The sequence below is a fragment of the Anneissia japonica genome, unplaced genomic scaffold (assembly GCF_011630105.1).
Source record: "Anneissia japonica isolate Jap-2015-1 unplaced genomic scaffold, ASM1163010v1 scaffold287580_len341680_cov180, whole genome shotgun sequence".
Lineage (NCBI taxonomy): Eukaryota > Metazoa > Echinodermata > Crinoidea > Comatulida > Comatulidae > Anneissia > Anneissia japonica.
The window spans coordinates 174,038-187,282 of NW_022717063.1; the positions used below are offsets into that span (position 1 = coordinate 174,038).

Sequence of the window (13,245 nt, forward strand, 5' to 3'; positions counted from 1 at the left end):
TTACTATACTAAATTAAAATATATATATATTTTTGATTTTTCAGCAAACGTGTGAATCTTGCAAGTTGCAGTTACCTTGCTAGAATTCTATGTTCTTTGATGAGATGTAATAAATCAGCCGTAGCTTCTAACATGCCAATGAACCAAGCAAAGCCTTGTTGACTGCTGCCAAGAACGCTTTACTAGCTAAATGCTAAATAAATAATAATATTTATAAATTTATATTTTAGGCCAACTGCAATGTGTAAACAAATGTAAAATTGTTAATTAAAAGTAAACAAATTGATGAAAATTGTTTGTTTTCTTCATTTTGTGTAATACTTTCATGTTGCACAGCGCGTTGTAAGGCGTCACAGCGCGTCGCTACAGGAGGCGATCGCTTCATGAAAAAAATCTCCCTATTTTTTGGTTTTCAAACTTGGGATCTCTGTTATAACGTTTTAAAGATCGTGAGTAAATGGTTTTATGAGAAGTGTATTTTACTGTACGAGATTTACGAGTAGAAAATGTGAGCATGTGATCACTAATTCCGGTATTATTAACACCGAAATTAGCAATTTTATCTGGCGAGTTGCATAAAATGTGGTCTAAACATGAAGAGGAGTTCTTACCAAAATAGAAAATAATCGAGATCGGATTTTTTTTTTTTTTTTTGACTAATACCTGAAATAGGTTAGGCCTGAAACTGCAGTCCTTATTAAGGAAGACCCTAGGCCTAAGGGCTCGTAGGAACCACAACAGAAGGATGGAAAGCTTTCCAAACAAAAAATAGTCAAAGTAGTGACGGAATAAATACTAACCAAGTGTATATTGAAATAAATTTAACAGAGCAACCCGATTTTTTGGAAAATTTGGGTCGGTCGCAGAGGGCAACACAATGTGCACAAACTTCAAACGATTCCCTCTGTATTTCTTAGCTACAAACTTGTTTCGTATGAGTAGCTAAAAGCTACCCACACTCATCAGGCGTAAATACATAATAAGCATACCAAGTTGTTTATTAAACTAACAGCGAATATATGTTAATTACCATGGTGCATAGATAAATGGTCCTTAGTAGCCTATTGTTTAAGTTAGTTGTTGCATAGCAAATGTTTCTTTCTTTGCCTACATGAACTGGCTAGTTCATTTCTGTGGTTAAGAGGACTTAAGTTTGGCTTACAAATTATGAAATATTTTACTATTATGCATAAATTACATTTCTTAGTAGCTGTGGAGTAAGGTTTACATTTGGCTAGGATTCTCCACTTTATGGAATACAACATAGACTTATCTTTTAGTGTCCATATATATTGACTTAGAGTTGTGGCATTTTTCTGAGTTTTATTTCTAAAATTGCTGTTGTGTCCATTGAATCTGGTTTTAAAGGTGTGTTCAGTAAGTCCAACATAGGTTTCATCCGTTCATTAGAAATATCCTGATGATTTGCACCAACTTCTCTTTGATTATATATATATATATAATTGCCATGCGTCTATCGCTCGCTGGAAGCAAATGTGGATTTGTCGTGTGATGGTCGTATGACCATTGTACGACGTAGTAAGTTTCCGGCTTTAGTGAACACTTTAATTCTACAGGCCATTCTATCAAAGATTTAAGGTTCATCATCATAGGGTCCAACTACAGATCTTTTTAAAGGAAAACGATGTGCTGAAATACGTTGGATCTTTTATCTTAAATCGCATGTAAAGGGGCTGAATAAAGACCTATGCTTTGTCAGCGATTACTCCTTTGTACATGCATCTTAACTAGGCTTACAGCTCAGAACATCATGTCACGCGAGACATATTTCTGGTGTATTATATTTCTTTATTAAGCGCGCTCTTTTTGATTACCATTGTTTACCATTATATTATTTCAATTACTATATTGCATACAATAGGTTAAAAAATAGCCGTCAATATTATGACACATTTCTGGTCATTTTATTAAGTGCGCCTTTTATTTACCTTGATTTACCATTATATCATTTCTATTACTATGTATTAAATTATTTTTATTATTGCTATTATCATCTTTATTATGTTTATTATTTTAATAATTTTGATGGGTCAGCAACTGTATATTTTAATCCACTGTTTTTAAGTACAGTATATCAAGCGATCAACCAATAATGTATATTTGTTAGTAAGCCAAACTATTTCTATTAGCTATCTGATCACACATAAGGTATTAGTTATCTAACTTCACACCTTTTTTATGATACTAATATATATGTCAAAGTACTATGCAGGATCTGTTGTATGTTCAGTACACACTGAAGTACAGTATACAGTATATACACACATCTCTTATACACATCTAGATGTGTATAAGAGACAGGCTTTAACTTGAGTATTTTATATATTAGATGAAATATTGTGTTGTTCAGAAGACATTTGGTTGTACTTACAAAATCTGAGATATTGGAAGATAGCTGTTTGAACTCTGTCGAAGATGGATCGTTAAAATTTACCTCAAAGGGACGGTCAAACGTCAAAGACACAGAAAAAATTGAAGTACCTGAGTAGGTCAGAATTGAAAAAGAATAAAAACCATGACAAAAATTATTTTCATACTATATATTTCTAATGACGAAATAGTGAAACACCACTGAAAACATAAATGCATTTAGTATACGCTATCTCTCACACAATATATAGGCAAAGCTGGTTAGGTCATTAAACAACGAACCATAATATTATTTATTTAAAATTAAATTAATTGACATAAGCATAGCCTAACCACGGGGTAATTTTTCTCAGACTTACTGAACATTAGTTATTGTAGTAACAAACAACGTACTACAACAGCAACAACGAAAAAAACATGATCAAAAAATCATGAACAAAAAACAAACCACTAGACTCCGTAGCATTATTATCTTGCATTGTGTAAAGTTTAAAGCCAATCAGACTTACCAAACTTTAGTTAGCATGGCAAGTTACTTACCAGATTAGTGAATTATCAATTATGCAGATGAGCAGTTAGCATATGCACACACGTACCAAAACCACTAGGCTCCATCTTAGCATGGTCTTAGCTTGCATTCTACCAAGTCTGAAGTCAATCGTACTTACAAACTATACCATATTTATCTTATACTGGCTTGCTAATAATAGTTATAATAATAACTAAAATAATTCTTTTCCAATGATAGATGTTATATACTACAGACATGTTAAGGTACACAGCCTTGGTAGTGGAAAAGTAATGTATGGAAACGCTACCTTTCACAATTAATGGAACCCTGTTTGAATAAACACTACTATCTGCTCCGAATCCGCAACAAGTGTAATAACCTTGATTTTCTACTGTTATTGTAACTGTTATTAAGAATTGGTTCTTTGTATATGAAATTGAGACATTGTCTTTACACCACTGCCAGTCATTCGAATAGAGCACGTTGCAAGTAAGGTTCACTGTATCATAAAGTTCAGCCTTTATTGACAATGGTGTGACTGAAAACACTGGTGCTACAGGAAATAAACGAATAGTAAATTTAAACATATAAAAAACATATATACTGTATAAAAACATATATAAAAGTGAGGTGAAAGAACAATGTTTTTAAAGATGGTATTTTGAGATTTTTTCTAAAAAAAAAAAAAAAAATAGGTAGTACAGCTTTTTGTGTTTTTATGTTTTTTGTTTTATGAAATGTTCCTCATTTGTTATTTTCTTTGCTGGGATCTGCGGAGGACCAGGGATTTTATCCGTGAGCAGTCCCCCAGAATAAACAATAAAAGAAAAGGGAAAAAAAAGAAAAGATAATAGAGCGTATTTTTGAGGTTGTCGGTACCATAATATAGAAGAAACAATTGATAAGGAACTTTTATGTTGATAGGCCGGCTATACCTGATAAGACTTTTATCAGTGTTCTTATTTTCCAGAATTGTTTCTACTAATTATATAGTGCTAAATTGATTCTATATTATGTCACTTCATTATAATACTGCCTCTAGAGTACGCTCTAGATTTTTTTACATCAGACACATTTTGTGAGGACACATATCAGTAATTATCTGAAAAAGTGTCTTTTGTAGGATTGTATTTGCAATATGTATGTATGTGGTGTAAAAAGATGTAAAACTAGCCACCCATTGGATAATTGCTGGCGAGATCCCCAAATTAAGTAGTTTCTCAAAGGCAACATTGTGATCCACCATATCAATAGCCTTTGAGAAATCGGTCCACTGGTGCTGTGCGATCTCTTAGAGGCTCTCATAAGTTTACGGTAGACATCTATAAGACAGTGGACAGTATGTCTCTTTCTAGGTTTGATATCAACTGCCTAAGATCATGAAGAAATTGCATTCTCAATGGTAATATAGTCTTTAAAAAATATCTGTGTTAAATTCACAGTAGGCCTACCATTTATTACAAGTGACAGGCCTATTTGCAGTGAGGTAATGTTGGGTGGTGCACATATTGTGCTCAAGTAGTAGCAAGAATATAAAATATTTAGGTTACCTGTTCTTGTAAACTGAGATACAGTAACACCTGTAGAGCCATACTCAGTTGTAGCAATGCTTGTAGTTGGATTTTCAGTTGTTAATTCTACACTTTTTGTGCTAGACTGTGCTGTAGTTGGGCCATCAGTTGTTAAATCCACACTTGTTGTGTCAGGTTGAGTTGTAGCAGTGCTTGTAGTTGGACCATCAGTTGTTAAATCAGCACTTGTTGTGTCAGGCTGAGTTGTAGCAATGTTTGTAGTTGGACCGTCAGTTGTTAAATCAGCACTTGTTGTGTCAGGCTGAGTTGTAGCAATGCTTGTAGTTGGATCATCAGTTGTTAAATCCACACTTGTTGTGTCAGGCTGAGTTGTAGCAATCCTTGTAGTTGGATCATCAGTTGTTAAATCAGCACTTGTTGTGTCAGGCTGAGTTGTAGCAATGCTTGTAGTTGGACCATCAGTTGTTAAATCCACACTTGTTGTGTCAGGCTGAGTTGTAGCAATGCTTGTAGTTGGACCATCATTTGTTAAATCAGCACTTGTTGTGTCAGGCTGAGTTGTAGCAATGTCTGTCGTAGTGGGATCATCAGTTGTTAAATATACACTTGTTTTGTCGGACTCCGTTGTGGCAATGTCTGTAGTTGGACAGTATACAATCAGATTAGTTTTTTAATTGGATTGGTTTGGATTCAGGCCTAGTATTTTGTTAGTATTTTGTATTTCTAAAGCAGAATACCCTATTTTTATTTTGAAATGAGTGTAAAGGTTTCTTTTGTGAAATCTTAGGACAGATATGTTTTCGACAGTTAGGCCAATTTAATCATTACTTTTTATTGTTAAACTTAACCTTTTCGAATTTGTAATTAAAATTGAAAACTAACCTAATTCACACAGGCGCGTAACAGGGATCTTGGGTTGGGGGGGGGGGGCATAGGTAATAATTTTCCCAGTTAGTAATTTATCATAACCACCCCACCCCACCCCCATATAGAAAACAATACAACCATCAACCAAACAACGAAACACTAAAATTTAATCGGCTCATATTCACTGCAGTGAAGTGACCTTAAGAAGCCTTAGGGCCCCGTTCGAGCGAAAAAATATCCGTGCGATTTACCAGTTAATTCACCGGTACACACTTTCTAAAACTGCTCGGACACTAGTCTAATTACCTTACCATCTGGATTATCCGCAACAATTTTGACCACCAAATTGCTGGGTAGAATACCGTGTATGGAATGACCATGGAGCCGGAGGCGATGATAAATCAACCTTAATTGTTTTTCAAAATGTTTTGTCCACAGCCCAGCGCGAAATTCAATAGGTTATGGCCCAGGCGTGGTTGCAGCTCTCCTTCGCCTCCTCACACATGCACGACGAAATCTAAATTTAGTAGCATATCTATGCGAACGATTTGTAGATTTACCATTATTCGGAGAAATAAACATGAATAAACTAGCCTACGTACAGATTTTAAAGCAGCCATTATAAGTTATTGAGCTACATTATCGTTCCACCGTGCGGCGCTGTGTGTACGCGAGCCGGTTTTAGCATGGAGGTAGCAATTATACAAAGAATGGGTTGTTGACCATTGGATAAGTTGAAATTTACTTCCGGAGTAGTTTTTTCGTTACACGTATTTACCGTGAGCTAAAACTTGCTTGAACGGTCGACCACCCGGTGAAATAAACGGAATACGGTTGCCGTTTTTTGCTTGAACGGGCCCTTAGTCATCATTTAGACTTGCTCATTTTATGGTTTTTATACTTTGTTTGAGTCTTAAATATTATTATTAGAAGTATTACTGTACTAGTTTAACAATTTTACAATTTAGGCTATAACGGTCATTCATATTTTACGACGCACTTTTCCTAGCCAGCCTGAATCCGGCTATCCCAGACCTGCACAATAATGGTACGTTCCTGCTTCTTACCAGCTGGCAGAGAAATCTACAACAGTATGTTTTAGATCCTTCTGTCGGTTGCCAAATGAAATATGAATATAAATAACATTCTAATCTGCATCTTACTTCCAATCATTACCAAATTCGAGGAGGACCAATACACATGTAATATTGTCAATGTGTAAAAGTTTGGGATGAATCGGTCCAGACGTTTTTTAGTTATGGGCCCGGAAAGACACATACAAACAGACACACACAGACACGCTATTGTAATAGCCTTCACTAATCCTTCGGAGAGGTGAGGGTAATAATTGTGCAATTTTTGGCTGTCTCTCAAGATTATACTTAACCTATTCTGTATAATTACCATAAAGACATACTGTACAATCTATTATGATAAAATATTTAAAAAAAACACTTTGATGAAACAGGATTAAAACTCTAATTTCAACTTTCTAAAAAAAACCCTTTAATCTCTAACTGCGTTGTTACAGTTTCTCATCCCCCTTCCACACAGTTTTAGTGCTTGTTGAAATACTTAGTCATTATGGCCGGCCCAACACATATCTGTAAATGGTAATGCATTTCTGAGCATCTAGAAAACAAACATCACCAGCTTCAGTGGCCTTCCACCGGTCACTGAACCATACAAAAAGACACCAGGTTTCTAATGACTTCGATCATACTTTGCCTATTGGAGATGTGTTGGCCTGTTGTGTTGGAACTTTCTGCGCTATTACTCATTCTGAGTGTCCAAAGATTAATTAATGTTAAAATCAATCGAGAAGTGAAATCTGCTTTGGTTTCTGGTTCGGGTGGGTAAAGCCGGCCTCCTCAGGACCCCAAATAAATGCAGGATTTCAACAGGGTAAAAAATTTTTTATTAAAATCGCCCGATAAGCATGGATGGGATACCATACAATCTTATGTTTCTGATGAGTTTGCCTGCAATTCTTATGACTTATGGAATTTTAACGGCGAGAGAGGGAGTGCAAACGTAGGTGTTCTGCTGGCAGAGGATGGGGAAATTTTTGTTATTCAACCTTTACCCCAGGTTCAGCAGGAGCATTTCCAAAGCCACAGTTCCAGTATGGAGGAAATAATTAATTAATATAATAATAATTTCTTAATTTATTATATTTCCTTCATGGTTGGAGGCACCAACAACTCGCGTCAACCAAATTTATCATTCGCTATGTTAGTTGGCGTGTGTGGCCGCACCTTTCCCAGAGTAAACATGGATTGGTACAAAAACGTAGTATTTGTATATGTTTTACTGGTGTTGAGATGAGATTGCCTGTTATATCACATCAACCATTACCAATATAAAGCCATCGAAATAAAAAAATATTAGGTGCCTACAACTGTTTGCATGATAATCAACTCACATTCATGAATATACAATCCTGCAGGTTCATTTAAAGTTTCACCAATTTCAGTAATGTTGCTTCCAGTGAGTTTATTTGCACGCAATATATGATCCTGATCCCAGTCAGTCCAATAAACATAAGATTTAAAAACACGAATAGCAAATGGATGTAAATCGTAATTATTCGAGCCTGCTAAAAGTAGAGTACGTTGTTCTCCAAATAAATCTGAATATTCTATCCGACCGAAATCTCCTGCATCACACCAGTATAGTCTGTTTACTATTGGAAAAAAAATATGTATGTAATATTTCTTTCAATTAATTCACATGTATTTAATATTTTTAATCAGTGAAATGGGACCAAAAATAAATAAAAAGAGGAAAACGATATTAAACTAAAATATAATCAAGTTATATATAGGCATATCGTTTACCTGTTTGTTTATACAAAATATGCATATGTCATAGTACAGTTTAGAGATAAAATCGCAACCATTTTGCAGTGATGCAATAATGTGGGGTCGCATCCAACAAATACTAAACAATTAACATAGAAAAATTCTGGTTTTTGTTCAGTAAAATAATTATCAAAATTTGATCATTATTTAATGCTGATGCCTTTGATGCAGGGGTTTATCCAGAAAAAGGAAGTAGGCTGTCGAAAATGGAAGCCAGTGGGCATGGCACTAGGCCAATGGACGGGCTACGCCCATCTTTGGGAATCCCCACCGAATATTGGTACGACAACAACGTACATTCAATCAATAAATGTTGTTTTTATCAAACGTAAATATGATTTAGGTTTATTTTAATCATGGACCTATTAATAAGAATGTAACAGTCGATAGATTTGAAGAATATAAAGATTTGAAGAATATAAAGAATTTGCTAAAGGTAGACCAGGCCCAATTAGGCTACGCCGAGCTGATTAGGCCAAGATGTCCAAGCCGTCACAGTAAAAGTGGCCGTCCTAAATAATTGTAGGCTGTCCAAAAGACGGCCGGACGACTCACTGGCTGGCTAAGCCCATGCTTTGATGTGTTATAGTATAATTTAATGTTGATACCATGTGTCATACCATAATTTTCAATTATATCATTTCTGTCCCTGCAACAAATAGAGGTCACTTTAGAATACAAATTAGAATAAAAACATTGTTCCATTATGTGAGAAGCAAATATCCTGATTACTTCTATTGTTAATTGACTCACCAGGAAGATCAAGTGCTAGACCATTTGGTAACTGTAGACCTGAATCAACCAAAGTAGTCCTGTTATTTCCATCTTCCATATTTGCTCTTTCAATTTTTAGTGCATCCCAGTCCGTCCAATACATATGACTAAAATATAGAATTTAAACTCAAAGGTTACAATAAATCTATCTATAAATATGCTTATGAATTGTAATCAGGATATTTGATATTTAATATTTATTAGAAATCGCTTTTGAATCAGTGGCACTCACATAATTAGCTAATTAGTGTAGTTCCACTCTTAAAAATTAGATGAAAAGGTAAAGTTCGATGTACATAATCAAAATGTCAAAGAAAAAAAAATTGAAAAAATATGATTTTTGAAGTTTGTGTCACTTTGTGAAAACGGTGACGAATTGAATGATAGATTAATCGAATGGTTAGGCCTACTCAAGTATTTATGGTCAGATGGCATGCATTTTGATGGAACTATAATGTACATAAACTGACTAGAACAGTCAAATATCTCGTGTGGTATTTATGTTTAGCATACCCTTTTGTAACATCCAGCACTATTGCTCTAGGTTTAAATATATCTTGAGTAATTAATTGAACTTCTCCAGTTCCATTTAAATTGGTCCTCACAATACTTTTAGAACCAGAATCAGTCCAATAAAGCTTTTCACCAATCCTATCAATGGCAAGTCCTTCAACCACTGAAAACAAATAAACACGAATAGTCAATTATTAAAAAGATAGGCCTACTGTAAATTCATGGGCGGATCCAAGAGGCTGTGGTAAAGACAAACTGAAGAAAATAAAAGAAAATTTTAGACACACATTATGCTGTTGCCCTTGTGTGACTGAGTAAAGAAAATGTATTATTATGGCACGACTAGATGGCCAGAAAATGGCACTCATAGACTTAAAATTGTGTATATAATTTTCTTTTTATCTCCATTTTCATTTTTTTTTTGGACAAATTTGGTGGGGTCCCGGGCCGAGAGGGGGGCCCCGGAGCGCCGCATGAGATCACATAGGCATTACGCCACTGCGCTGCATGATACCTGTAAAAAAATGTGATTTGTGTATTTTATTACCCTGGATCCAACCTAAAATTGAAATACTAACATATTATTTGTATTTCTCAATAGGCACGATTCTACTATCAAAAATTTGGACTTAGTTATTTCATCTGATCTGATTTCAGACAATCAATCAAAAAATTAGTTGATAACTTAACAAAAAGTTTTAAAAGTAGAGAAAGATATAAGATATTAATTTTTAACGTGATAGGGTACACCTCATATTTATCGTTATCAAAATTATCAATTTATAAAATACCAGATTATTGCAATTTAAACTCACCCATTCCATCAATAGATACAATTGTTTCTTTAGTAGAAGCTATCCTCTGAGTTCTACAAATACTGTGTTCTGACTAATATGGATCCAAAAAATTGAGGCCAGGGAGGGACTTTCACAGTTACATCTATACCACTTCAGACCCGCCATGGTTGGGGCTGAGGTATAGTAAGAAAATTTATGAATATGGCACCTTTATATTGCCAGAAATGGCACTTCACAGACATAAAATTGTGAAAATATTTTTCTCCAGTTAAAAAATATTTTGAAAAATTTAGTGGGGCCCCGGGCCAGCAGCTCCAGGCCGACAACACCCCCCTCCCCCATCCTCACTCTTTATTCCACCGCTGGATATTATATATGTCCTACAGTCAATTTCAGACACACATTATGCTGTTGCCCTTGTGTGACTGAGTAAAGAAAATGTATTATTATGGCACGGCTAGATGGCCAGAAAATGGCACTCATAGACTTAAAATTGTGTATATAATTTTCTTTTTATCTCCATTTTCATTTTTTTTTTGGACAAATTTGGTGGGGTCCCGGGCCGAGAGGGGGGCCCCGGAGCGCCGCATGAGATCACATAGGCATTACGCCACTGCGCTGCATGATACCTGTAAAAAAATGTGATTTGTGTATTTTATTACCCTGGATCCAACCTAAAATTGAAATACTAACATATTATTTGTATTTCTCAATAGGCACGATTCTACTATCAAAAATTTGGACTTAGTTATTTCATCTGATCTGATTTCAGACAATCAATCAAAAAATTAGTTGATAACTTAACAAAAAGTTTTAAAAGTAGAGAAAGATATAAGATATTAATTTTTAACGTGATAGGGTACACCTCATATTTATCGTTATCAAAATTATCAATTTATAAAATACCAGATTATTGCAATTTAAACTCACCCATTCCATCAATAGATACAATTGTTTCTTTAGTAGAAGCTATCCTCTGAGTTCTACAAATACTGTGTTCTGACACATCTGACCAATAAAAATAATTGGTGTCTGAATTGAAGTCGACAGCTACAGGACTTCCAGGTGGCGGAGAAATGGTCAACTGATTGAAGGTGAAGTTAACCGTTTCTTGATGATTAATCTCTGAGTAGAGTATTCCAGATGAGCTTATATCAGCGACAACAAGTATATACTTCACTATCAAAAATCAACAATATTATTTAGGAAGAAATATTATTTTTTATAACCAATTAAAAATTAAATTTTAAAAATGTAGTACCTTGTGTAATTAGGTTTGGTTACTAAGCACACAGTAACATGTTTATGGTAAATTTTAGATAAGTCTCAAAATTTTCATTGAGTGATTACTGTTTGCTAGTGCGAATAATAATAATTAAAAAAAAACAAAAAACAAAGTACAAAAATTTACAATTATTACAGTAATAACAGTTTTTGAGTTTGTTTCAACTGTAACGATTGTCTGTTGAAACTTTGAAGTTAACTGGTCCAGTACAGTAGTTTTTGATTTATGTGGCCGGAAGGACAAACATACCACACACACAGATACACACACACACACATACAGACAGACAGATGCGCGCCTTTGCAATACCCTCACCTCCTCCTTTGGAGGCGATATAGTAATTAAAATAATAAATTATTAAAAAATAAAACAAGATATATTTTATAAAAATATTGTTTATATAAATATAGAATTATTATTATTATTAAAAATAAACAATAACAATAAAATAATAATAATAATTATAACAACTTTTTTTTTTTAAACCATTTCTTTGGTGCATTGTATTTTTTATTGTTTTTACCTCTTTTTTTCTTTCTTCTGTTATTTTGTTAAATTATTTTTACTTAATCTGGACCTCTTGGGAAACCAGTACATCAATTGTATTGAAATGAGCTTTCCAGAACAAAGAAAGATTTGTATTGTATGGCTGGGTGGACTGAAGCAATGTAGCTGAAGTGCTGCTCAAGGACACAAGCGAATCTGCACAGCAGAGACTCAAAACTCCGACCTACGATTGAAAGCCTAAACGTCAACCGCTGCGCCAACATCAAGATCAATAATAATAATAATAATAATAATAATAATAATAACCTGAGATTACAACCCTCAAGCTCTTGTGCCATATTTATGTATATAGTGGATTCGCTCGACAGCTCCTTCCACCACACAAGGCTAGCATCATAGGCAATAGGCAAGCCCATCACTCAGGCGATTTTGATTTTGTAAGCCATCCGGACTGCTTGCAGTCCGCCAGCTAAAATTTGAGACACGGTCGATCTGCTCGAGTCGACTCGGCCTAGCCAAACGACTTGAGTTGGTTCTGTCGGCTATTGTAGCTGGAAACTACATAAATAACATTCAAAAATCTTCATCCTACTTTTGATCAACACCATATTTGAGGACCGAGATACATGTAACATTGTCAATGTGTGAAAATAAAGTAAATCGGTCCAGTAGTGTTAGAGCTATACGCCCGGCAGTACACACACACACCACACACAGACGCGCGCTATTTCAATACCTTCACCACATCTTCGAAGAGGCAAGCCTAGGGTAAGTACCTCTCCTTTAGAGAGGAGATGTTACTAAATTATAATATGGAACACATACCTGTAGTTGGGCCATCAGTTGTTAAATTCACGGTTGTTGTGACCGGCTGAGTTGTAGCAATGTTTGTAGTTGGACCATCAGTTGTTAAATCCACACTTGTTGTGACCGGCTGAGTTGTAGCAATGTCTGTAGTAGTTGGACCATCAGTTGTTAAATCCACACTTGTTGTGACAGGCCGAGTTGTAGCAATCCTTGTAGTTGGACCATCAGTTGTTAAATCCACACTTGTTGTGTCAGGCTGAGTTGTAGCAATACTTGTAGTTGGACCATCAGTTGTTAAATCAGCACTTGTTGTGTCAGGTTGAGTTGTATCAATGCTTGTAGTTGGACCATCAGTTGTTAAATCCACACTTGTTGTGTCAGGCTGAGTTGTAGCAAT

At 35.0% G+C, this 13,245-nt stretch overlaps 1 protein-coding gene across 1 annotated transcript in view; it reads right to left on the bottom strand.

The window, feature by feature from the left end:
• LOC117110107 overlaps positions 1–13,245 on the bottom strand; it is a gene marked incomplete at its 3' end in the record, with an annotated part of 35,185 nt that overhangs the window by 7,067 nt on the left and 14,873 nt on the right. Inside the window, exons 11-18 of the mRNA XM_033252708.1 lie at positions 12,867–13,245; positions 11,180–11,428; positions 9,453–9,615; positions 8,919–9,046; positions 7,727–7,987; positions 4,453–5,070; positions 3,210–3,455; positions 2,393–2,502 (exon numbers count right to left, since the gene is read on the bottom strand). Of these exons, the coding sequence (XP_033108599.1) occupies positions 2,393–2,502; positions 3,210–3,455; positions 4,453–5,070; positions 7,727–7,987; positions 8,919–9,046; positions 9,453–9,615; positions 11,180–11,428; positions 12,867–13,245 (2,154 nt within the window). The remainder of the gene's footprint in view (positions 1–2,392; positions 2,503–3,209; positions 3,456–4,452; positions 5,071–7,726; positions 7,988–8,918; positions 9,047–9,452; positions 9,616–11,179; positions 11,429–12,866) is intronic.